The sequence below is a fragment of the Urocampus carinirostris genome, chromosome 11 (assembly GCF_059441175.1).
Source record: "Urocampus carinirostris isolate Australia breed hairy pipefish chromosome 11, RoL_Ucar_1.0, whole genome shotgun sequence".
Taxonomy (NCBI): Eukaryota; Metazoa; Chordata; class Actinopteri; order Syngnathiformes; family Syngnathidae; genus Urocampus; species Urocampus carinirostris.
In genome coordinates this window covers 34,902,880-34,925,489 of record NC_142359.1, presented here as the reverse complement: position 1 = coordinate 34,925,489, position 22,610 = coordinate 34,902,880, and the positions used below count along the sequence as shown (strand labels likewise).

Here is a 22,610-nt window from a genome sequence, read left to right as displayed (position 1 = left end):
TGGCATAAATTCTACTTCACCTAAAATTCAATCACTGTTCCAACTTGAAAAAAACATTAAAATCAAAAGCATTTTCGAGGATTTCAAGCACCCATATTGCGTCAAAAAACGTTCAAAAAAACTAGCGGCAGTTGACTAAGGTCTTACCTTGTTGATGTCCCTTTCCTGACATCACACATCATGCACTTAAAAGCCTCTGCCGTGTTCTTGTATGTGCACACGCTGCAGTCCCAAAACCACTCGTCGGAGGAGGGCTTGGGTTGACGCTTCGGCCTTGAAAACAAAAACACAAGCAAAAAAGCATGAAGACGAGAGAGGGCGGCCCCTTTGCACCCAGCGACAGCTAGCGATGCCACACATCTGGCTCGGGGATTACAGAAGGGGATCGTGTGAAAGCAGTAATGAGGTTGAATGAGGTTTAAACAGTCGCGCGCCCACGGACGCGCTTGTACAAACACAAGCAGGCTAAAAGGGGGGGGGGGGGAAACCGTCGAGAAAAAGCTTCGTTTTTTTTTCGTCCGTCCGCGCGATCGCCTCTGTCTGCTCCCCCCTCCTAAACACTCGGGTTTACAGGCCAATTTCCCCGCAGTCGGTACCTTGTGGGACTCCGCTTGTCGCCCATGCCAGACCAGGTTGTCTGTGGAAGGGGTTGCCGTGACGAGCAGAAGCCTGTTTTGTGTTTTTTTTCGTCCCGATTGTTTTTGAGAAGAGGCGATGCGCCCGCTGCCGTTTCGGCTTCCAGCTGTCGTGGAAACTCCGCTTGGGGAGCCTGTCACGTGACGCGCCTCTGCCAATCAGGACGGCGCAGCTTCCGGTGCCTGACATTCCTCATGATGGCTCCACAGCGCCGTCATTAGCTCACAATGTGAGCCTCACATTGTCCGCGTCAGGGACCACAATCATATATTTTTTTACTTAAGCTTTTGTTCTCTTATATTTAATATCAGTAATAACACGTTTAGGGCACGTAACTTTAGAAAATAATTAATTATAGTTACCCACTACTTCTTCCAAAAAGTTACTGAGTTAGTAACTAAATTACTTCAGAGTAAAAGTAACCAGTTACCAATATCAACGGTAATCATATTTTTTTATCAAATTCACTTAGGAGCACTCAATGCATTTAACAGTAAACCCGAAACAATGGTAAACACAAACCTGTCAACCTGTACGTTTTTGCCGTACAAAGTACGTTTATTCTGCATTTTAAGACATGTACGACGTACAAGAAAATCTGTACAGAAAACGCAAATTTGTACCATCCGGTATACACTGACTATCACGAAACGGCAAATCAATCAAGTCAAACGAGTTCGAGTTGTGTAGTGAAAGGAAGTCCGTCTTTTTAGAGAACCGGCTTTTTCGGCTCAACTCATTAAAGAGAGCCGGCCTTCAAACGGCTCACTTGCTTTGATGCATTGTATTCTGAATTATTATGTTGTATAAAGAAGTTAAGAAAAAAAGGTAGTGCAAAAGGAGAAAATGAAAAAAGACAAGTTTGTGGTTATCCCTTTAATCAGTATATTACCAACAATAATTTAATACAGAAAATGAATTACGGTCATAATTTGAATAAGAAAATGTATTATTTTCCTTAATTATATTTGCATGTATTTTATGCCTCTACAGTGAACGTCCAAGCTACTTAATTTTTTAACTTTTTTATAATAAACCTCAGTCATGTCGGGCAACTCAGTATCTCACAACAAAATGTTAATTAACAATATATATGTTATAACGAAACACATGTACAATATAACATGTTAAACTACATAAATAAACATGTTTTTTAAAAAAATATGGTGTAAGATTATTTTGTATTTCGTAAGGGAAAATACGACAGTTTGTAAGGGCATGGAGCCGTGGAGGTTGACAGGTATGTAAACAGTACTCCACTTCTTAAGTCATTTACCAGCTCAGCAAAAATGAATCACTGTTCTTCATACGAATCGGAAAAAGCTGCTCATAGCGAGTAATTTTTACTCTTAAGTATCTATTGCTCAGCTCTGGTCCTTAAACGTTTAAATGCTGTGCAAAGCTATTGGTCTCATTCTCTTTTTTAAGATGCAAAACCACATCAGAACAACTCGGTTTCGCGATTTCCGTGTTTGCTACTTAACATCTAAAGCTTAGGTTCTGTTGGACTCCTCACTAAGCACCACAAGGTCACTCAGCCAAACATTGCTCATGGTGGTGCGCAAGTGGCCAGGTCCAATGAAGTCTCGATGATGATGTTAATGGGTGCGTGGGAGCGCAAGTATGGGCAGCAACTGAGAAACGACCACGCGGTCTTCTTAACGCATTTTCGGGGACACTCGAACGACGTTGTGTTCAGAAGCTACGGGAATCGGGGTTTCAGTGTTTCCAACAGAATTTTTAGGTGAAGGGGTTGGGGTACATGGGCTGGCCAACTGGGTCACAGGGGGAGCCAGTGCCCCCCTGTGCCTCCACTGAAGATTTGCCAATGGTTCAGATTCTACCTCTCAGATAGGAGGCATTGCAGTGTCTATTTTTCAGAACACTATTTAAATGTCTTTATTCCACACGTTTTATTGGGTATTTTTGTATTCTATATCTCTTGTCTTATTTAACTCAAGGATACTGCTGGAAATGTGAATTTCTCTACGGGGATGAACAAAGTATATATCTATCTATTTATCATTGTCTAAGATACAGCGATTTGACCTCTGATCCCTTAATATTACCTGTGGTGTTCCACAGGGCTCAGTACTTGGTCACCTGATTTTTAGCATTTATATGCTTCCGTTAAGTGATATCATTTGCAACTATAATATCAGTTTCCATTGCTTTGCAGATTACACTTAACTGTATCTTCCAATGGGTGATTCTGCCTCACTAAATTGTGGAAATTTGGAAGCCTGCCTCACAGAGATAAAAAGATGCAAAACATGTAACTTATTGCGCCTCAACCCTGAAAAGATTGAAATCCTAATTATTGGTCCATACGGATGTTGTGACTTGTTCTTAAACACTGCTCTGAACATTGAGAAATGGATTATTACCCAGAGTGAGTGTCAAAAATTTAGGAGTCACATTTGATCCTATTCTGTCGTTCCACCTACTTGCTAAGAATATTACTAAAAGATCCTGTTTCAGTCTTCGTAGTATTGCAAAGATTTGCCCTATGCTGTCCCAATCTGATGCTAAGATTATAATTCACGCGTTTGTTACTTCCTGTCTCGATTACCGTAATGTACTACTCATTGGTATCCCAAAGTCTAGCATCAAAAGCCAGCAGCTGGTACAAAATACTATAGCAAGACTTTTAACCAAGAATAGAAAGTTTGATCACATTAGCCCGATTTTGGCTGACCTGCATTGGCTGCTTTTCGGTTTAAAATGTGATTTTAAGGTTCAGTTGATACTATGCAAAATTATGCATGGACTTGGCCCCTCATATATTTTCGATTCAATTTCCCTCTATGTTCTATGTTCTTGCTCGTAGCCTTCACTCTATAAATGCTGGTCTACTAGTGATCCCAAGAACCAAGAAGAGATCCAGTTTCCAGAGCGTTCTCCATTCGGGCCCCGTGCTGTGGAATGGACTGCCCTCTGAGATTCAATCTGCAAACTCAGTGGATCTGTTTAAATCCAGGCTTAAAACACACTTATACTGTATTCTATATCTTATGAATGACCTATATTTCATGTTGACAATATCAGTTTGTTTGTTGATGCCCTTGCAAAATCTATTGCAGGGGATGCTGGAGCTCATCCCAGCTATCTTCACGCAGTGGGCAGGGGACATGCTGAATTGGTTGACAGCCAGCAAGGCACCAACGTATCTCAATTAGGTTTTAATCCCAACTTTTGCTTGGCGACTCCAGAACCCTCTTTTTTTGAGCCATTCAGAGGTGGACTTGCCAGTGTGTTTTAAATCATTGTCCCGCTGCAGAGCCTCATGGAGGTAGAGTGATGGTCTTGCGACCAAGAGGTGGCAAGTTTGATTCCCAGCTCCTCCGAGTCCAAGTGTCCCTCAATATGCAGGTAAGCGCCATGCATGGCTGACTTACAATCAGTTTAAGTGTTCAAGAAGGGGTGTGTGGGGAAAATATTGTAAAGCGCTTTGTAAGGTCTTCTGTGACTTGAAAAAGCGCTATATGAAATGCAGTCCATTTACCATCGCTGCATGATCCAAGAGCGCTTGAGTTTAAGAGCACCAACTGATAGCCCGAGTTCTCCTTCAGGATCTTCTGGTGAACACCAGAATTCATTATTCAATGAACCACAGCAAGTTGTACAGATACCCAAATGGACTCAAAAAAAAGCATAGCATAGAGAAGTACAACCTCCAAAAATGTTTATTTACAAAAAGTCAAATATATGTACAGGGCACCTAGATCCTGCAATTTACAGTGAACTCTTGTCCAACGACTAGGAGGACAAGCACTATATAAAATGGATTGATGAATACAAACAAATATTTGTGAATGTAATTTTATTTAAAAACATTAAGACGTGCAAAACTTCAGTTTAGTCGCTGAGCTCTTCCTCATCACTGAAGTATGAGCTCTTTTTGATCCGATGTTTCTTGGAGTCTGAGGATGTCGAAGGATGAACGCTATCGTCCTGGGACATAGCTGTGCTTTTTCGTTGCTTTTCTTCTTCATCAATGCGTGCTTGCTGTAAGGATGCATGTAAAGTAATTCATTTAGTCACTTATCAATGTTGCCGATTAAAGTCACTTTCTGAGAGCACATAACCTGAAAAGCTATGGCTTGGCTCAGACTGTCGAGTAATGGATCCTCTCCTTCTTCCTCACTTTCCAGTTCTTCTTCACTAAAAAATTGAGGTGGTTTGAATCAAAATGTCCTAGATTTTAGAGCAGATGTATTTTTACGTACACGTGTTCGAGAGCCTGATCTTTTTTCTTCTTTTTCTTTTCCTTTTTCTTTGGCGGCTCTCGCTCTCCAAGCATATTTTGGGGGCATGCGTAGCTCATGTGTCCTGAGTTCTGGTATGTATTAGCAAATAAACTTATCAACTGCTGATAGATACTTACGCACATTCAAAGTTGTACTGACCCCACATTCGTAACACCTGGTTTTGTCAGTGTAGTTCCGCCTCCTGATGAACTCCGTCGCTCGGCCATTGTCGATTGCAATACTTGCTTTTACAGTTCTGCCAAACAACTGCAAGGAAAGCACATTAGAACTTGCAAGCAATAATAATAAAATACCTTTGATAAGCGGTTACTTACTTGCTTGTTATTTAATGCTCTTGCACAGGTATGTGCTGACTCTCTGTCCAAAAATAGAACGAATGCCACACCTTTGCTTTTGTGGGTGTCTTTATCTTTTACAATTGTAACCCTGAGAGACAGGCAGCCATCACAATATTGCCACAGAGTTATTACCTCATTCAATGCCATTATGTATAAATACACTTACAGAAGTATTGTCCCAGAGTGACAGAACACAATAACACATTTTAGTTTTATTTTAAAAAATACATTATAAAACGTTTGGCGCAGCTCATCAGTAATTATCAAGCCTCTGAGAATGTCAGTATGAGCTGCTCCGAGCATTTTCCACACATCAAGGAAGCCCCCACTTAGTGTGTTGCTTCCAGAAGCTAATAATTGAAGTGTGTAGGCGGCCCCATATGGCGTGTAGTTGCAGTGAAGGAGTGTGGCAAGAAAAGGGAAGATCTAGATAAGTACAGACAGCTAACGCTTCAAAGCTTTTTCTCTTAAAAAAAAGAAGATCAAGTCCCTTCCTCATCGTTGGGGAAGAGAGGGATGACGTTTCATGCACATGATCCACAGTAACGTGATCGCCATGTTGACCGATATCGTGTGATCACATCTTCGGAAACATCGAGCTCTGAAAGATTCTTGCAAAGTTATTGCATTGCTCATGTATAAGTGTTCATGCAATAAATTGTAATTTTGCTAGCAAAATGCCCTTGTGTTTTTGGAAAGCATTGTTTAGATGTTGGAGGTTTCATAAAAAATAAAATGAAAAGCACCAGAGTAAAAATGATGCTTGAAATGAATCCTTTCACAAAATAGCCGTTTTTCCTCAGAATTATATTCAAGAAACATAGCAACGTTCATTTGTTGTCCACTTAATAAGAGTAAACGCTAGAAGCTTTAGTGCGATATGTCCTATGCCTATATAGCTACAGAACTATTTTTGTAGACCTTACAAAATAAGACAAAATGGCAAAATAATGGCTGGCTCCGGCTTTTTGAATTTGAGAGAAACGAATGGAATTGAATGAGTTAATGATAGTGTAATGAATTATAAAAGTGAAACAAAGAACACTCACTTAACCACTTTCCCGTACTTGGTTAACAGCTGAAATCGTTACAAGTATTCTGTTAATTTCATGTTATTTTTTAACAATGCGTATATATTAAAAGTGGAAAACGCAATGGATGGTAAATTACCTTGTGGAGGTCATTGTTGGTGAGAGAGAAGGGCAGATTCGACACATAAACAGTGCTTTTGCTTGGTGCTAAGCCACCGCTCATGTTGAATGCGTCAGAAACCTGAAAATGCAAAATTCAATGAGTACCAGCTCAAGAAAAATAATAAAGCACAAACTTCAGTGCTTGAAGTAAATATCACTTATCAACACAGTTTTAATTGTTTCAGAGACTGGGGGAGTCAAATTACTCAACAACACGTTTTATTTTCTGCATTTGTGTAGGGAGCAGAAGTAAACACAGTTTCTTTGTCGCCGATCAATGACGTCACCCCCCTAACCAATAGAATAGACGCTCTTGTGAAGAAGGAGGGCCAAGATGGCGGCATAGCATACGTCTCAAGGGAAGCATCTGCCAAAGGCTAGCGTGAGTCTAAATAAACCAAATCTAAGATGCTTTGTTTGGATTGACATGTTGTCCAGTGTGTAAGGCACACTACTGGATATGTATATTCTAGTCTCCCAAGTGGCAACAAATGTGAATTCAAGTGCCGTCTGTTGACAACCGTTAGCCTGCTAGTACAATGCTTTTATGTACAGTTCTGCCTTGATGATTTGAAATGATAAGCTTCCAGTTTAAATTAAACATTTCTGCCTTTGGGATTTTTTTGTATAGTCCGTGCAGCCATGATTTATTTAAGGCTTTATGACCTCCATTCGTTTAACTGTCATGGTGCTTAAGTTGAATAGCTCATAACTGTTGAAACATACCCACACTTCGTGTACGTTCAACGTTACCCTCTCTAAACCCTCTACAGGTTTCCAGAAATTCACCAAGAGCAGACGTCAGGACCTGAGAGTGAGTTGAATGATTGATTAATCATATGAAGTTGTTATTTTTGTCGGCAACTCGACAACTAGTGTCATTAAGAATTAGAATTGATTATTTTTATCCTCATTGATATTAACCTTGTGTAACATTGTATGCAACAAAACTGGACATGGCACTCCAGGGTAAAACATGTTAGATAAATACTTTGAAGACATAAAAGATAAGTGACTGTCAGGATGAAATAGGCAAAAAATAATTACAGCGTAGTGCTTAAGTTGTAAAAATAATGCAATGAAAAAGAATAGTGTATTGTAACAATAGTGCAATGAATTAGTGCAATAACAATTGGCAGCAGTAATTTAAAAACCTGGTGTAATTCACAAGGTATATATATTTATGTATTTCAACGTTTCGTACGCTAGTATACATTTTTCAGTTTTATTTGGCAACAACAAAGGCAAAATAAACCCAAAATTGTTGCAAGATCTTTATTTTCACAATTTTGCCCACTTATTTAGGGTGGTTATGGCCATGGGGAAGAAATTGTCACTGGGAATGTTAGTCCTTTTTTAAGGGACCTGTAGTTGGTACCAGAGGGCAACAGGTCTAAGGGGTGGTGGCTGTGGTGAGAACAGTGTTTTATAATGTTTATGGCTTTGCTCAGTATTACAGATACACAATGTTTGTGTCATGTTTGTCCTACACAAACCATATCATGTTCCATTATCAAACATTTTTGAAAAAGCGCAAAGTATGTAATGTTGTCAGGGCTGTCACAATTAGGGATTTCTGGAGACGATTAATTGTTCCAGAAAAAAAGTCACGATTGACGAATATACTGTCAAATTTTTTCCTATCTGCATCATATGATAATATGCCCGACACACGAAAACGTCCATGGTTCAAGACCGGGTTTAAACTTATGTTGGCCCAAGAGAGGGATGGGTGCCATCAGGCTGTACTTGCTCAAGCCATACAAAAGTAAATGGTGCCCCTACAACCCTAGTGGTTAGGGGAACCAACCAACCAACCAACCAACCATGATAATATAAGACCTACTATTACATATACTGTACACATTAATAAAGAGGATCAATTTAATGGTCAGAAAATCAAGTCAAGAAATAACCAAAAAATCCTTTTTAACTTAACATTCTGTTCCTTTTTATTAAAACCAATTGACAGGCTGCAACCCCCTGCATTGTTTACCCTTCTTCCTTTGACGACGAGCTCTGCAAATTATACTTGGTTTCTGAATTCGTAATGCCGCTTGAGATTTTTTGTGTTTGCTCTTTTCGCCAGAACCTTTTTGTGACAAAGTTTGACCGCTTCTGGGTTTGGGGAATTTATGCTATCGCTAAGTGTTAACCCAAAATGTCAGGAATAATTAAGTGTTGCGTGGTATTGACACAAAAAATTATCCTTCCATGATTACCAACCACAAAGTGTCTGCTTCTACATGTGTATAACTGCACGTTGATGTCTATTCATTTCAGTCAAGGGTGGTCACAAAGAAGGGTGGAGAAAAAATGCAATGGAAAAATATTCACGGTCAGAAGAATTTGTATAATTGTGACAGCCCTAAATGTTGTGTTGTAAAATAAAATTTCAATTTCTTCCACTTTATTGATCTCTGACCGATAAAGGCAATGTGTCCGCTGGAAAATCCAGATTTCTGTGTTTTTGAAAATGCAGCGTTACGTTGAAGTTTTAGATACAGTCAGTCTCTAACCTGCTGTCGTCATCAGAGTAACCTTAGGATGAGAAAGTGTAGGTTTAACCCATTGTGGTCAAATGTTTTCAAGTATAACTGGGTTCTGGCTATACCAGGAAATGAAGTGGGAGGAGTCATCGAGCTGACCCTTCTCTGCAGCTGTGTAACGACGGCAGAGGTGATGAGCAGGGCAGGCTAACGGCGGCAGTCGGATGCGAACCTCTATCACGGGGTCGTCCGGCTAACGTGTTGAACCCATCGTGGTGACGTGTCCCCACACAGTCGCCCGTCTCCGCTCACACCCGCCCGGGAGCCTAATAGGACCGGGAGCACGTGGGGGCTTTACTAGTCAAGACGAGTGGTTGCACTGGTGCAGAAGGGTCGTCCCCGGGTGTTTGGTTCCACCACACGCTCACTGCATCCCTCCACGGGTGCAGCGCAATTTGCTGTGTTTCCGGAGGAGAGGGCTGGGGCCCACGATTCGGTCTCATCCTCTTGACAGCAGTGGCGCCTGGTTCGGTCTGTACCCATCCCCGAGCCCCGTGCGGTCTTGCTAATGGGCGCTACAGTCCCAACCTTAGTCCAGGCCACGGCCTGGTCAGGGGACAGTCCTCCCCTTGGTGCCAGCGCAGGCCGCCCCTGCAAACAAAACCCTAGCCGCTCAGGTACACAATATCTTCCCCGCTCCATCAGCACGGGGCGGGCTTTTAAAGTCCCGGCCGTCGACGGGATCCGTCATGACTCAATGCCCGCCTTCTGTGTCTATATGCCAGAGTAGGTGCAAGTTTTATCTTGAACTTAATTGGATGTGGTTTTGAAAAGGCATTAAAAAGTCTTAAATCTAAATGGGAAAATCCTGGGGGAACCATGAGAGCCACTAGGGAGCGCCAGAGCCACTTGTTGATGACCTCCACACTAGCAGAAAGTCACTGCAAAATATTTTTTGCCTCATATTTGATAAATTCCAAATTTATAAAGTGACTAAGATGCTGACAATGGGCCGAAAACATTGTGGGTTTTTTTTGTGTAGTGAGTTACAGGAGGGAGAGGAATCTACGAGACTCGTATGAAGAGCGTTTTTTGTCTGACAGAGCGGGAAGGGTATGTTTCTCTATTCTTCATACTAAATGTACACATCATTTAACCAACAATTGTAAAGCATCACCTCTTCATTGCCACCAGGGTCAGTACTCTCGGGGCGAGGAGAGGCGAGCCCACTCTAGCAGGCCCGAAAGTTTTGAATATGAAGGAGGTTCTCGCTTTTTTCCTAATGGAGGAAGCTCGCGGAGTTACCATGGGGATGAACAGCGAAGCTATCACGGTGATGCCGGGAATTTCCCGCCAGAACGTAGAGGTGGTCCCACATCGAGAAGGGTAAAGGCATTGATACCATACACAGGGCTGCATGATTAACTGAAATCTAATCTATATTGTGATGTTTTTTAAGGACTTATAGACGGCAACCCTAACTAAGCACGCCAGGAGATGGCGCTGTTTTCCCAAGTGTAACCTTTTAGCGGTCATGTCAAATTCCTTTAGAATACCAAGTAAAATGAATGATGTTTTTGAACGGTTTGGAGAATCATTACGGTTTTGGTCTCTTTTGAAAGGTAAAACTCTGAAGCTTTGTCCCCATCTGAAATAATCACTAAGTAGTACTAACTTTGAATAATCTATGTTGGAACAGTTATTCTCTCCTGCATTTTCTTTTTGCAATCAGATTTCTGCAGATGAGTGTAGTACAGGAATCTGCAAAACATCTAGCAAAATAGCATGAAGCCTTACCTGGTCCCAGGGCAAAGTTGATTCCTATCTGAAAATCTAAACATTAGTATTTTACACATTTATATAAGGGTATGTTTAAGCGTTTCCAAAAGTGGTCATTTGAATACTCCAAAAGGACCAGTGACAGGTGACATTCAGACACATATCTGCATTTTATAAATCTAACGGTCCGCCGTCTGAACATCATGTCGCAAGTATTAACCTTTGGATGCAAATATTACTCCATGAGTTGTTATTTTTCAAATTGTTTTAAAAATAAAAAAAAGTTGTAATGCTTTCATATTCCAGGTACTTCTCATAAAAAATGTTTATGACATGATGCAATTAGTATTTTTCTTTTCCCTCACACTAATTTTTGACCTTACTCATGGAAGATTGTATGTTCTGGAAGGTGAGGCACATAAAAGTTAAGTACTCACAAAAAGACAAAATTAGCACAGAAAATGCACTCTTCGAAAATCTTGCAGTGTTGGACTGAAAAATCGCTATTAGGGTTTTTTTTTGTTTTGTTTTTTTTTTCCTCCCGAAAATCGTGCAGCCCTATTATACAAGTAATATTTCAAGCATTTATGAAGTGGAAATAGTTAATGATTTCCTGTAACTTGAGCAGGAGGAGTATTCGTACAGAGGACAGAGGGAGGAGACACATGGAGGACGGCCCGCGGAATATGGGTAAATTTTGCATACACTGTGCAGTCAAAATGGAATCTGTCCACACAGCAGTTTAACATTTGGGGTGTTAAATTAGGGTAAGCAGTGGCTACGTTGAATTAATATGGACGATCTGGGCATGATACAAATGAATCTACTTTTGTGCTGCTGTGTCTTAAGTCCAGTTCCATTTCGATTTAAATGCATTTATTATATATGTTTTGAACATCCTTGCTCGATTTTAGAATGCCAATGTTCGTATCTGCGTGTGACTACATTTATGTAGCAATAATATTATTAACATAACATTATTTTTCAATTATAACTTCAGCAACCGTGCACCAACACCTAGGAACCAGGGAACATACCCAGCGCCCAGATCATTGCCAGAGAGTGGGGATGACACGCTAGTGCAAGCCATCCTTAATCTGGACCGAGGGTATGACTACAATCTATAAAAAAATGTTTTAAATCATAAATTGTTATGTAGTTATGTGGCCCATCCCTTTTTAATTTTTCTTCCTGCTTTGTCTGTGTCAATTACTTCCAAATGTTCTTATTTTACTCATAGTGCCCCAAACTTAAATGTGCAAAGCCTTGCCATATGGTTGTGATTTATTGTTACAGTGCCTTTTCCGCCAAGAACCTTTTGACATATTGCCATATTTCAGGCTACAAACGTATAGATAAAAACTCCAAAGATTTTCAAAGAATCAACATGTGACCCGATCGTCAAGTGCAACCAAATGTATTCAAAATTTTATGTTGTGCTAACAAATGCAAAATTGCTTGTTAGGCATTGCTACAATCACAGCCACAAGTTTTTTGGAGTATGTCTCTAAGTTTTGCACACCTTGAAACAAAAAGATTGGCCAATTCTCGGTTTCAAAACACCTAAAGTTCCTTAAGGTTTGATGGTGATTATTTGTGAGCAGCATTTTCAGAGGTCTCCACAGGTGCTCTATGGGATTGAAGCCTGGACTTTGGCTTGGTCTTTCTCACGCCATATATTTTAGTTTTAAACCATTCCATTGTAGATATCCCTTTATGTTTAAGGTTATTGTCCTGTTGGAAGGTGAACTTGTGCCTCATTCTCATTAAGAAAATTTTCTGCCATAATATTTGGTTCCATCCATCTTCCCATCATCTCTATCTTCTCATTCCCTGCTGAAAATAAGCAACCCCAGAGCGTGATGCTGCCAACATCACGTTTGACAATGAGGATCGCGTTTTCAGGGTGATGTGCAGTGTTATTCTTAGCCAAACATTCAGCCCTAAAAGTGCAATTTTGGTCTCATCTGACCTGAGTACCTTGCTCCACATGTTTTTGTGTCTTCCATGTGGCGTCTTGCAAACGCCTATAGGGCCTCTTTATGATATTTGTTCGGAAAGTGCTTTCTTTTTGCCACTCTTCCATAAAGGGCTAGTTTTATGCAAGAGTATAACTATAAGCTGTCTGTTACACAGATTGTCCCACCTCAGCTGTATATTCCTGCAGGTCATCCAGTGTGATCATGGGTCTCTTAGTTGCTTCACTGATTAGTTTTTGTCCTTGTTTGGGCTAAAAGTTTAGAGGGAAGGCCAGGTCTTGTTAGGTTTGCATGGTTTTATGCTCGCTCAATTTAAATATTATTCCTCACACACTGCTGTAAATGTTGCAAAATCTTTTTGTATCCCATTCCTTATTTGAACTTTTTCACAACTTTATTCCAGACATCCCCGTTGTGCTCTTTAGTCTTCATAATGATTTCAAAGAATTCTGAGCCCATCATATATCCGGTGCTTTTAAACTGAGACTCAATGCACTCTGTCATTTTTAGTAATTTAGGTTGACATTGGACCATTCAGAAGTCATCAGGTTACTTCTGGAGTCAGTTGGCTGAACTGGGAGATCAGAGGGCCAATATTTTTGCAACATACATTTTCCAGTTGTTTTTATATCCGTCGTTTATATAGTATAAAACGTTGAAATAATTTGGTTTCACTTCATGATTGTGTGTCACATGTTATTGATTTTTCGAACATCTTTTCAGTTTTTTAGATTTGGGTTTGAAGCCTGAAATGAGGCAATATGACAAAAAGTTTATTGGGGGGCCAATACTTAGGCGAGTCACTGTATACTCTTTTCATTCCCCTTTTTTGCCGTTTCAAGAGTGGTTGCAGCCTATTTTGTATTGGATAAACATATATGCATTGGACACATAGAAATATTAATACTAAAATATACCGCGCATGTAGGCCGCCACATGCTGAACAATTTGGCCATGTGCAAGTCAGACTGTTTGACGAGGATCAACGCAAACACTATCGAAGAGCCTTGAGTCAGCCACTGTAGTCCCTTGCAGATACTTCAGAGAACGCAAGATGACATTGTATTACATTATTTGAAGGCATATTTACATAATTGCGTCTCTGGACCCATTTTATGACTTGTTTTACCTCAGGGATGACAGACAGGACTACAGGAGAAAGGCGCCTCCATTCCCACCTCCTAGAGAGCGCTCCCCCCACAGTCGCTCGGGTTCCAGCGTGAGCAGCAGGAGCTACTCTCCGGATCGCACTAAAAATCTATCTTTTCCCTCACAGCAAGGCAAGAGTTTGTTTGATGATGACATCTAATAGTGATTGACCCGCCACACAGCATCTTTTCGTATTGGGTAAAGATACTGTATAATTAGCTCTATAATCAGATGTAATCATTAAGTGTTGTCCAAATATAGCACAAAAAGTGTGTCCCAAATACATTCAAGTAACGTTTTTCAAAATGCCCTTGCTAGAAAAAAAATATTTTAAAATTATGATTTGTTTTTCAGCTCTTTGTTATTGTCTGATAATCTGGCTCACTGGTTTTTCAGGTGGGGATGGTGCGGAGGGTCACTCGGTTTCGTTTGAGCGTCTTTTGGGGGCACTCTTTCCTGACGGTGGACATGATTTTGCTGGTCTGTACATGATTCTTTAAAACGGTGTTTTTTTAACTAAGGCACACTTGTTTTCATCAAAAAATCTCAAAGCACATCATCAATCGAACCTGTTTATAGATTAATCCCTGGCACTAGTTTCATGTTGTTGTTTCTTTTAGCTTAAATTCTTATGTTGCTTTAATTGACAGTATAGTTAAAAAAATCTTTTGTGGTTCCCGTGGCTCAGGAGGTAACGAGTTATTTTTTATGGTGTATATTTATGCTGTCATTTTCTTTCCGAAACATAACAAAAATAATACTTCAAATGAATAAAAACTATTAGAAGATTTTCTTAATAATAGATTTTTTCTATCTTTCAATATGTTAAAAAATAATGAAATAAAATAAATCAGGAAAATCAAGGTTTTTGCATTATTTGATATATTATTGATATATTTCTGTGCAAACTTTTAAACATTTAATAAAAAGAAAAGGGCTCAGTGAAGTCCTTTAAAGCAGGTCGGACGTCCTAATTTGAAGGCTTCTTTCTCTGTTCTTGCAAGTTTAAAATCCATTGATGTCTTCTCTCCTTATTTTGAGTTTCTACTGAAGTTTAAACCTATCATATTTATTTAAATTAGAATAAGTTATTACCCTGTAAATATATTTCCCTTTACTGCGTCATGAGTATATGATTATTATATAAAAGGAATGAAAAAATAGTATTTTGCTGCCATCTGCTGATAAAGATAAATGTTACAATTACTCGGCTGATAATGATAATAATAATAATAATTTCCTTTGTATTGTCATTCTTTGTAACAAGATGACTATCAAGTCAAAGATACTGAACAATGGCCTGCTTTTTTACAGAGATAGAATTGGCTAATTTCTCACGGTGCATTAGACAAGGTCTCACACTGCTTGAAAAACACCGCTTTGAAACAAGTATTGACCTGGGTGATGTTGCAGCATCATGCTAAGAAAATATATTACCGTAATATTCAATTTAGTATGAAACCTTATCAGCTAATCTATACCAAAGAAATGTTAAGTGAAAAGTCGCATCCTCTCGGCAGCTGCGGCTCATGAGTCTCCTCGGGGCCTAGGTCGGTTCGTACCTGACTTCCTCCGGGTTGGGGGCCAGTTCCCCCTCAGTGCCGAGCGTGGTCCGGCTGCCCCTGCAATACCTTCCTCGCTCCTTTGGCGCAGGGTGGGTCGACCATTTTGTATGCCAGAATACGTGCAAGATTGGTCTTAAATTTCATTGGATATGGTCTTAAAGAGGTTTTAAAAAGTACTAAATTTGATTGGAAAAGTCCCGGGGAAACCCTGTGTAAGTAAGTACAAAAATAATTGAGAAACTATGTTTTAATCCCACAGTTTCCAAAGGTCCTTTACACACTTGTAAGTACATATTTTAATAATCCAGAAAAGAATACTAATACTCCCAAATTCGCAATGAGTGATTTTTAGAATATTGCCAACTTGGCGGAAAATTCCTTTCCAAACTTTGTTGATCCTAATTTCACTTCTTTGATGCGCTTTAAAAATAAATTAGACAATGCACAGTTAGTGTACAAAAAGAGTGCTCAAACTAAGACCTAAGAAGATTTTTGTGCATTTTGATTGAACCACATTGGAATGGAGCTGACAGATAACTTTGTTCGGAAGTATGTCAAGGTCACCATTGTTAAAAGTAAGCTTTGAGGTAACCGGAGTTAGACAAAGCATTTCTAATGCATCCGGCAGCTTTTATTTTCCCAGGCTCGTATACATGCCCATCAGTATGTGCGTGAGGGAAAAGGAGTTCTTAAATGTCTGATGGTTATACCTGGAGTAAAAACTAAAGTACCCCTATGGGTATTTCAGGGCCGGTATGATACCGATTAGTAGTATTAAAAGGAAGCCAATAACTGATAATTGGAGCAGATATTAATTTGCTGTAAAAAGCTTAAAAGTTAGCCTAAGAAATGTTTAATAATGCAAAAAATATCTATATTTTTTAAATCAAATAAAATTTCAAACTTCTCTGAAACATTTTTAAAGTAAACAAATTAGATTTAGACTTATCTTTCACTTAAATCAAACACTTAACAGTGTAGGAAATAAAATTAGGCTTATCAGCAAATCGTAGAAAGGTATATAAGAACTTGAATAGCTTCCTAATTTTTTTGTTACGATAAATAAATAAAAATGTTTATACAACCATCATGACTTAAATTAACTTGAAACAAAAAGTCCAACCAAATTTCATCAGACCTCGCGAATTGAAAAGTGTGGGCTCTTGTGTTTCAGAGCCACGTTAATGAACTAATGTTACAGTAACAAATAATGATTCAGCCTTCCTTTTTGGCGTGCTTTTATGCCCTCTCTTGAAAACACACATGCTTCATTGACAAACTAACGTTATGATAAGAGCTAGTATATGAACGAATTTCATGATAAGACTACCTGAACGTGCCTCTAAACTAAACTTTTTACGCTATGTCACAGGTGGGTAGTGAGACAAAGACAGAAGGCGGGGGAGGGGGATAGAGAGGCCCGGCTGCATCAGAGCCTAAATAAAACAGCCTGTGAAATAAATAAGAACTGGTGTTACCGATATCCGTCAACTTCCCAAATATTGGTGCCCATAATCAGCCAACTTCTATTAAAAACCTACAAAAGAGCGATGGTCTTCATCTCTGCTGGTTGGAGAAAAACCTTTAATGTGGAGGGTGTCTAGTTGGATCAAATGTTTTTAAAAGTTCACATGTGTAAAGTGGGAAAAGAACAATGTGCTTCCTCTGTTTTTGAAGTCATCTTTACAGTCTGGTTTCTGGAACCTTGTTTTTATCTACGTGCTAGCCGACACCTAAACCCCATTACTTTTTTCTTTTTCAAATGTGTCATATTATCCTTATCCCAAGCCAAGAACATTATCAGGGACCCCTCTCACCCCCATCATGGACTGTTCTCTCTGCTATCCTCTGGGAAGAGGTACTGCAGTGTGCGGTGCAGGACCACCAGGTTCCACAATAGTCTTGTCCCCCTGGCCATTAAACTGTTAAATGGTTAATCAAACACATAGTAAATCTAAACTGCTGCTAATCTGTACATCTGTTGGTTTTGTTTGACTTTTTTGCACTACTGGCAGTTCTTTATAGCTAGCCACTCCTTGCACATCTGTTCTCCTCTGCACTATTCGTACTACAGTGTTATTGTTACTGTTTACCTGACTGCCCATTTTGCACATCTGGTTAGCTGCTCCTCTTGCACTCTTTGCACTACTGTAAAATACTATACATAGCCACAATTATTTAGTATATTATTAGTACTCAATACAACATTTTATTTATATCTGTACATTCAAGGAAACTGTGCGGGTCGGATGTATCGACATTTCATTCTGTATACACGTGTACTAGAATGACAATAAAGTAGATCTGAATCTGAATATTTGCTTTTTAAACCTCGGCTTTCCTATTTTATTTTCTTCAGAAAAGATCCAAGGTCTATCAGGAGAAGGCTCCCCGAGCAGTGCCACCTCAAAAAAGGTGAGGGTATTGATTGGGGGGGGATTTTATTTAGTTATTGTACATTGAATGTTTTTATACACACGTTTTGTATGGGTGCTTGAAATCCTTGGAAATGCTTGAATTTTAATGTTTTGTTTTCAAGGATTGAAAAGTTCTTGAATTTTGGGGGAAGTGCCTGTAAATGCTTGAAAGTGTTGCCATGTTTCTGTGCAAGTCTGCTTAAGAATGATGACACTGCTCTCTTGGATTCGCTTTGCCATTGCATTTGTTCATCCCTTGTGATTAACAGCAGCTGGCATTTATCTGTATGTTTTGTGAACCATCATTGCCCCCTAAGGGTCGTGTAAAAGATAACTGGAGCATGTTACACCTAAACATTGCAAAGATTATGCATCAATAATGGACAATTTTCCATTGCTGAAAATATAAGCCACGTTTGACTCATTTTTTACCCAACACCTATACAGGGAGAGATTTGTCTTAAAAACAAAAATATTTTCATTTTACCATAAAAAATGCACATACAAGATTAAAAATCGCGAATGTAAACAGCAGATATATTTGTGGCTCTGCAAAATTCATGACTCACATCAAATATATTGTTGTAATGGTACTGGAGACATTGGAAAATTGGCCTTGAAAGTCCTTAACAAGAGAATTTAGAGATTAAAAAGTGTACGAACCCTGTACTGCATACCGAACTTTGAGTTGCTATTCACTGTCTGAAAAGCGTTATGGAAATAAGTTTTGATTTGCTTATAACAAAACAATTTTTATAATAAATGGCATATCTGTAATGATAAAGGACAAAAGAAAATAGCGTGCCGGATTGGATTGCTTAATTGCTAGCTTAAATAGATTATACTTACAATATCATTATAACCATCAAACGTTTTCCACAAAACTTACACAAAATAATTCAAACATGATAATTCTGTTTCTGCTGGACAGTTTTCAAACCTCGTTCTTGAAATGAAAAAAAAAAAACAATACAGACAGCAAACTTCTTTATTTCTATCTTCTTAATTAAGCGTTTCATCCCTAAAAGTCCAGTAATTGCTTTGAAAGTGGCCCAATGCTTTTGTTTACCTGCCGTGTAAGCAGACTTGAGTCACGTGAACTTGTGATGACAGCCGTATAGAAGAGCTCAAGTGTCGCTAAGAGTCTGAGTCGGGGTTTTTTTTTTTTCATTCTATTTTTACAACATCACGTCTCTTTACCGCTGTGTATATTGACTATAGCAGCTTTGTAAATAATAGTTTTGCTGATATGTTCCTTCGCTAGCATTTCAGCTGCAGGTTAAATAGAGTCAGATGTGACGAGCCGTGCTAGGTAGCGGCCACCCAGAAGCGAAACGTCTAAGCGCTAAATTTTATCGTAGAATCTTTGCAGCAAAGCTAAGCGAGCCTCCCTATGGAATAAAACCTGGTCCGCTTTTTAGAAGAACATTTCTCTATTTTCAGTATTCTGTTAGGTGGAAGCACATTAAAACTAAAGTGAACGGATAAAAACTTTGGGCAGCTTGTGTAGAACTGGTTCTGTCATCTATCTGCTTTTTCAAACATGCCAGTGTTTGATCTCGGACCAAGTGCATTGCTACTTTAAGTTGTGGGGGAGGCACAAACCCATATCCGTTTCCAAGATGAAAAGCAGCCGCTGTGTGCAGTGGAGGGTTAACGAATTAATCGATGAGTGTCCCGCAGGCAAAGAAAAGTTTGGTGATGAAAAAAAACTACTTCAACATGTGACAACAAATTTGATATTATTTTGGGATAACATTGGGAACCGCTCGATCACTGTAAAGATTTGCAATAAAGCAGTCTTTGACCTAAATATCAAATCTAAGTCTGCTTTAATTTTGAATTACAGTAATCCCTCAGTTATTGTGATTAATGGGGCCTCACACTTCTTGTGATGAATGAAAATCTGTCGCGTTGCACCTTCATAAAAGCTCCCAAGGTTCAAACTTACCTCAAGATGACGTATTTTCCGCCTGCGAGTATACGACTGTAACAAAATAAGATCTAAAGATATAAACACAGTACACCGAATTGCAGTGGGGAGCTTTTGAAGGGTTTATAACATAGGTTAGCCGTAGAAGGAAGCCCGACCTGAATCATCGCTCTTGCCTGCTTTCCCGACACAGCCTCAGTTCCTTCCCGAATGCGATAGCAATCCACCAAGCACCCACTTGTGGGCTTGGCTTTACACTCTTCTGACTTTTCTCAAAATACAATTTCCTTGTATTTATTTCCATTGTAACAGTCTGCTAAAAGCTAGCTGTCGCCATGCTTGGCGGTTTGTTTTAGGTGTCGGACACGTTGACTTGTGCGCCCGTCCCGCTGTTTGACTGACAGCATACATCAGCCTATCACAGTCACGCACACAGTCACACCCACCTAACGCACAAAGACCTCCCTAACCTGCCCTCTTTATTGCATTTGCTGTGTGCTTTCTGCTCAGAACAAAACAGTCGATGCGATGATATCAATGACAAAAAAAGACAATTCAGTTCAAAATCTGCAAAGCAGTGAATCAGCAATAACTGAAATGCGAAGTAGCAAGGGATCACTGTATTCTTGTATGGAGCAAGCTTTGCCTTTCATGTCAGCTTGTGCCCAATCAGGTGAATTTTATTATTCTACTCGGGACAAGCAAGCTATGAAACACTTATCATGCATGCTGGCAGGTAACTGGCTAGAGGGTGAAGCTAGTGTTTAGCACTGCCTGCACATGCCTTTGTGATGTAGAATCCGCCGTTTTGAGAACAAGCTCTGTCCATGGCCTGGCTCCTTTTCTTTAAGTCGAGTAATTTCGTGGATGGATTGCCCCACTCTGGCCTTCAACAAAGCTGTGACCAACTGAACCCAGCGTTATCCCATTTTCTCAATCTTGTAGACAGCATGTCAGCTCACAAGGTCCCAATATAAACAAAAAGAGGGGATCAAAAATAGCACTCCTTTATTTATTAGTTAAAAGGCTAAACATTTTCCTTGTTTTTACGGTGTACTGAATTAGCTTATGGAGTGCAACACTCAGAAGGTAAACCTCACCGAATCGCAAAATCACGTCCAGCTCTCTTTTAGGAGGAGAACAATGCACCTGAAGGTGAAAAAGAAGAACCATTGACAGGTCTTGTCATGAAGGAGAGTCCAAAGACAATTCCAGACAACTTCTCTGAACGGCGATCGCTTGCAATTGCAGCTAAGGCCCGGGAGATTGAAAAGGTACCCTTTTGTGTTTGGTCTTCTTTTCTCAATTATTTTTATGGATTTTTTATGGATATTTCTGTTATAATGTTCCTTTATTGATTTCAGACTGATACATTTATAACCAAATCAATTTTTTACATAACTGGGTTCGTACTGGTGCTTGAAATCTGGAAAAGCCTTGAATTTTCATGTTTTGTTTTCAAGGTCAGAAAAATGCTTGAATTTTGGGTGGAACGCTTTAAAATGCGTGAAACTCTTGCCATGTTTCTTGGCAGTCTGACTCGACAGACCATGCATTAAACGAAGAAGGAAAAAAAATACTCAAATTGGCTTTTAAATTATGCTGACCCGGTGTTGTGCCTATCTCACTTTTATCTCACTTTTATCTCACTTTTATCTCACTTTTATCTCACTTTTATCTCACTTTTATCTCACTTTTATCTCACTTTTATCTCACTTTTATCTCACTTTTATCTCACTTTTATCTCACTTTTATCTCACTTTTATCTCACTTTTATCTCACTTTTATCTCACTTTTATCTCACTTTTATCTCACTTTTATCTCACTTTTATCTCACTTTTATCTCACTTTTATCTCACTTTTATCTCACTTTTATCTCACTTTTATCTCACTTTTTAGGAATCTAATTGCGAAAATGTCACTAAAATAATTTCGTCTCGCATTTGTTGGGAATGCGTTACAACATTAACATATATTTTAGCAAGTAGCATGTTTATTTTCACTGGTATTGAGAATGTTATGTGCTCTATCATAAAGCTTATTACTCTGAAATGAACTGTCAAATTATCGACTGATAAAACAGGAGACGAATGTGTCTGATTTCTTGTCCGCATCAAATGAGACATAGCAATACTTGAATAGATACCGTGAACGCTCCCACTAGGGGGGACAATTCTCAGCGGGGACACAAATTCTTGGCAAAATACCGGCAGCTGCAATTCCAGTCTGTCATGTGAAGCATCATCACCCCCCTTACAGGTGCATTAGGACACTTGCATTAGAACTAGATGTCAACATCAAGCACTGACTGTGGTGAAGATAACAGGAATGTTTGATGCAACATGAACCAAACAGACAGCAGCAAACACTAATAAAATGGGGCACCGTTTAATTTTCTATGCCTCATTCAATTGCTGGTTTATTGTTAGCTAATGATTTGTCAACTTTTCCGGTTCTTTCCTGCAGGCAGAGCTCAGTCACCTCAAACAGTAGGGCTTTTGGTTAATTTACACCAGATTTTCTTTTTTAATGGTACTGGAGAGATTGGCCTTAAAGTACTTAAAACTGCTTGAATGTTTGCTTTGAAAAGGGTTTACAACCATGAAATAAGTGTGTCAATAAGGGTCTAACCTTTAAATCAACTGTGCCAAATTAGATCTACCAGAAATAAAAAAGCTTTTATAAAGAATGTCCACAAGGGCACGCTAAACACTAAGATCTATAGAGACATGGTAAACATTCAAAGGCAGGAATTCCTTTTTTTTTTTCTTTTTTTTTTCTTAAGAAAATAATTTGCACAAAACCATGGGATTAAACACTGGTGTGCTTCCCTATTTAATTACACACAACTAAGAGTGGAT

At 39.3% G+C, this 22,610-nt stretch overlaps 3 protein-coding genes across 8 annotated transcripts in view; 1 reads left to right on the top strand and 2 right to left on the bottom strand.

The window, feature by feature from the left end:
- Positions 1-817, bottom strand: part of yaf2 (YY1 associated factor 2) — a 31,505-nt gene extending 30,688 nt beyond the window's left edge. Inside the window, exons 1-2 of the mRNA XM_088347166.1 lie at positions 597-817; positions 148-273 (exon numbers count right to left, since the gene is read on the bottom strand). Of these exons, the coding sequence (XP_088203292.1) occupies positions 148-273; positions 597-622 (152 nt within the window). The 5' untranslated portion in view covers positions 623-817. The remainder of the gene's footprint in view (positions 1-147; positions 274-596) is intronic.
- Positions 818-4,304: 3,487 nt separating this feature from the next.
- On the bottom strand, positions 4,305-6,715 carry zcrb1 (zinc finger CCHC-type and RNA binding motif 1). 2 transcript variants are annotated; one of them, XM_088348583.1, is made up of 7 exons: positions 6,416-6,715; positions 6,295-6,323; positions 5,222-5,333; positions 5,046-5,153; positions 4,866-4,975; positions 4,725-4,800; positions 4,305-4,644 (listed from the first exon to the last, which is right to left on the bottom strand). In XM_088348583.1, the coding sequence occupies exons 1-7, from the start codon at positions 6,497-6,499 to the stop codon at positions 4,495-4,497; spliced, it is 669 nt and encodes a 222-aa protein (XP_088204709.1). In that variant the 5' UTR covers positions 6,500-6,715; the 3' UTR covers positions 4,305-4,494. The 2 variants fall into 2 exon arrangements, with proteins under 2 accessions (XP_088204709.1, XP_088204710.1); XM_088348584.1 differs by lacking the exon at positions 6,295-6,323.
- Positions 6,713-22,610, top strand: part of pphln1 (periphilin 1) — a 66,826-nt gene continuing 50,928 nt past the window's right edge. For 3 of the 5 annotated variants that reach the window (XM_088348582.1, XM_088348580.1, XM_088348577.1), the window contains exons 1-10: positions 6,713-6,820; positions 7,212-7,252; positions 9,970-10,040; positions 10,122-10,313; positions 11,335-11,396; positions 11,707-11,814; positions 13,820-13,965; positions 14,231-14,314; positions 17,759-17,814; positions 20,883-21,023. In XM_088348582.1, coding sequence (XP_088204708.1) covers position 7,252; positions 9,970-10,040; positions 10,122-10,313; positions 11,335-11,396; positions 11,707-11,814; positions 13,820-13,965; positions 14,231-14,314; positions 17,759-17,814; positions 20,883-21,023 — 861 coding nt within the window. In that variant the 5' untranslated portion in view covers positions 6,713-6,820; positions 7,212-7,251. The remainder of the gene's footprint in view (positions 6,821-7,211; positions 7,253-9,969; positions 10,041-10,121; positions 10,314-11,334; positions 11,397-11,706; positions 11,815-13,819; positions 13,966-14,230; positions 14,315-17,758; positions 17,815-20,882; positions 21,024-22,610) is intronic. The other 2 variants (XM_088348579.1, XM_088348578.1) reach the window with 2 other exon arrangements.

Excerpts from the sequence above, each read along its gene's own strand:
- zcrb1 (XM_088348583.1), bottom strand. The coding sequence starts at position 6,499 with ATGAGCGGTGGCTTAGCACCAAGCAAAAGCACTGTTTATGTGTCGAAT. Across the intron at positions 6,324-6,415 it reads CCAACAATGACCTCCACAAG|CTGTTAACCAAGTACGGGAA; the intron begins GTAATTTACCAT and ends TAACGATTTCAG. Across the intron at positions 4,645-4,724 it reads GCCAAGCCATAGCTTTTCAG|CAAGCACGCATTGATGAAGA; the intron begins GTTATGTGCTCT and ends GCATCCTTACAG.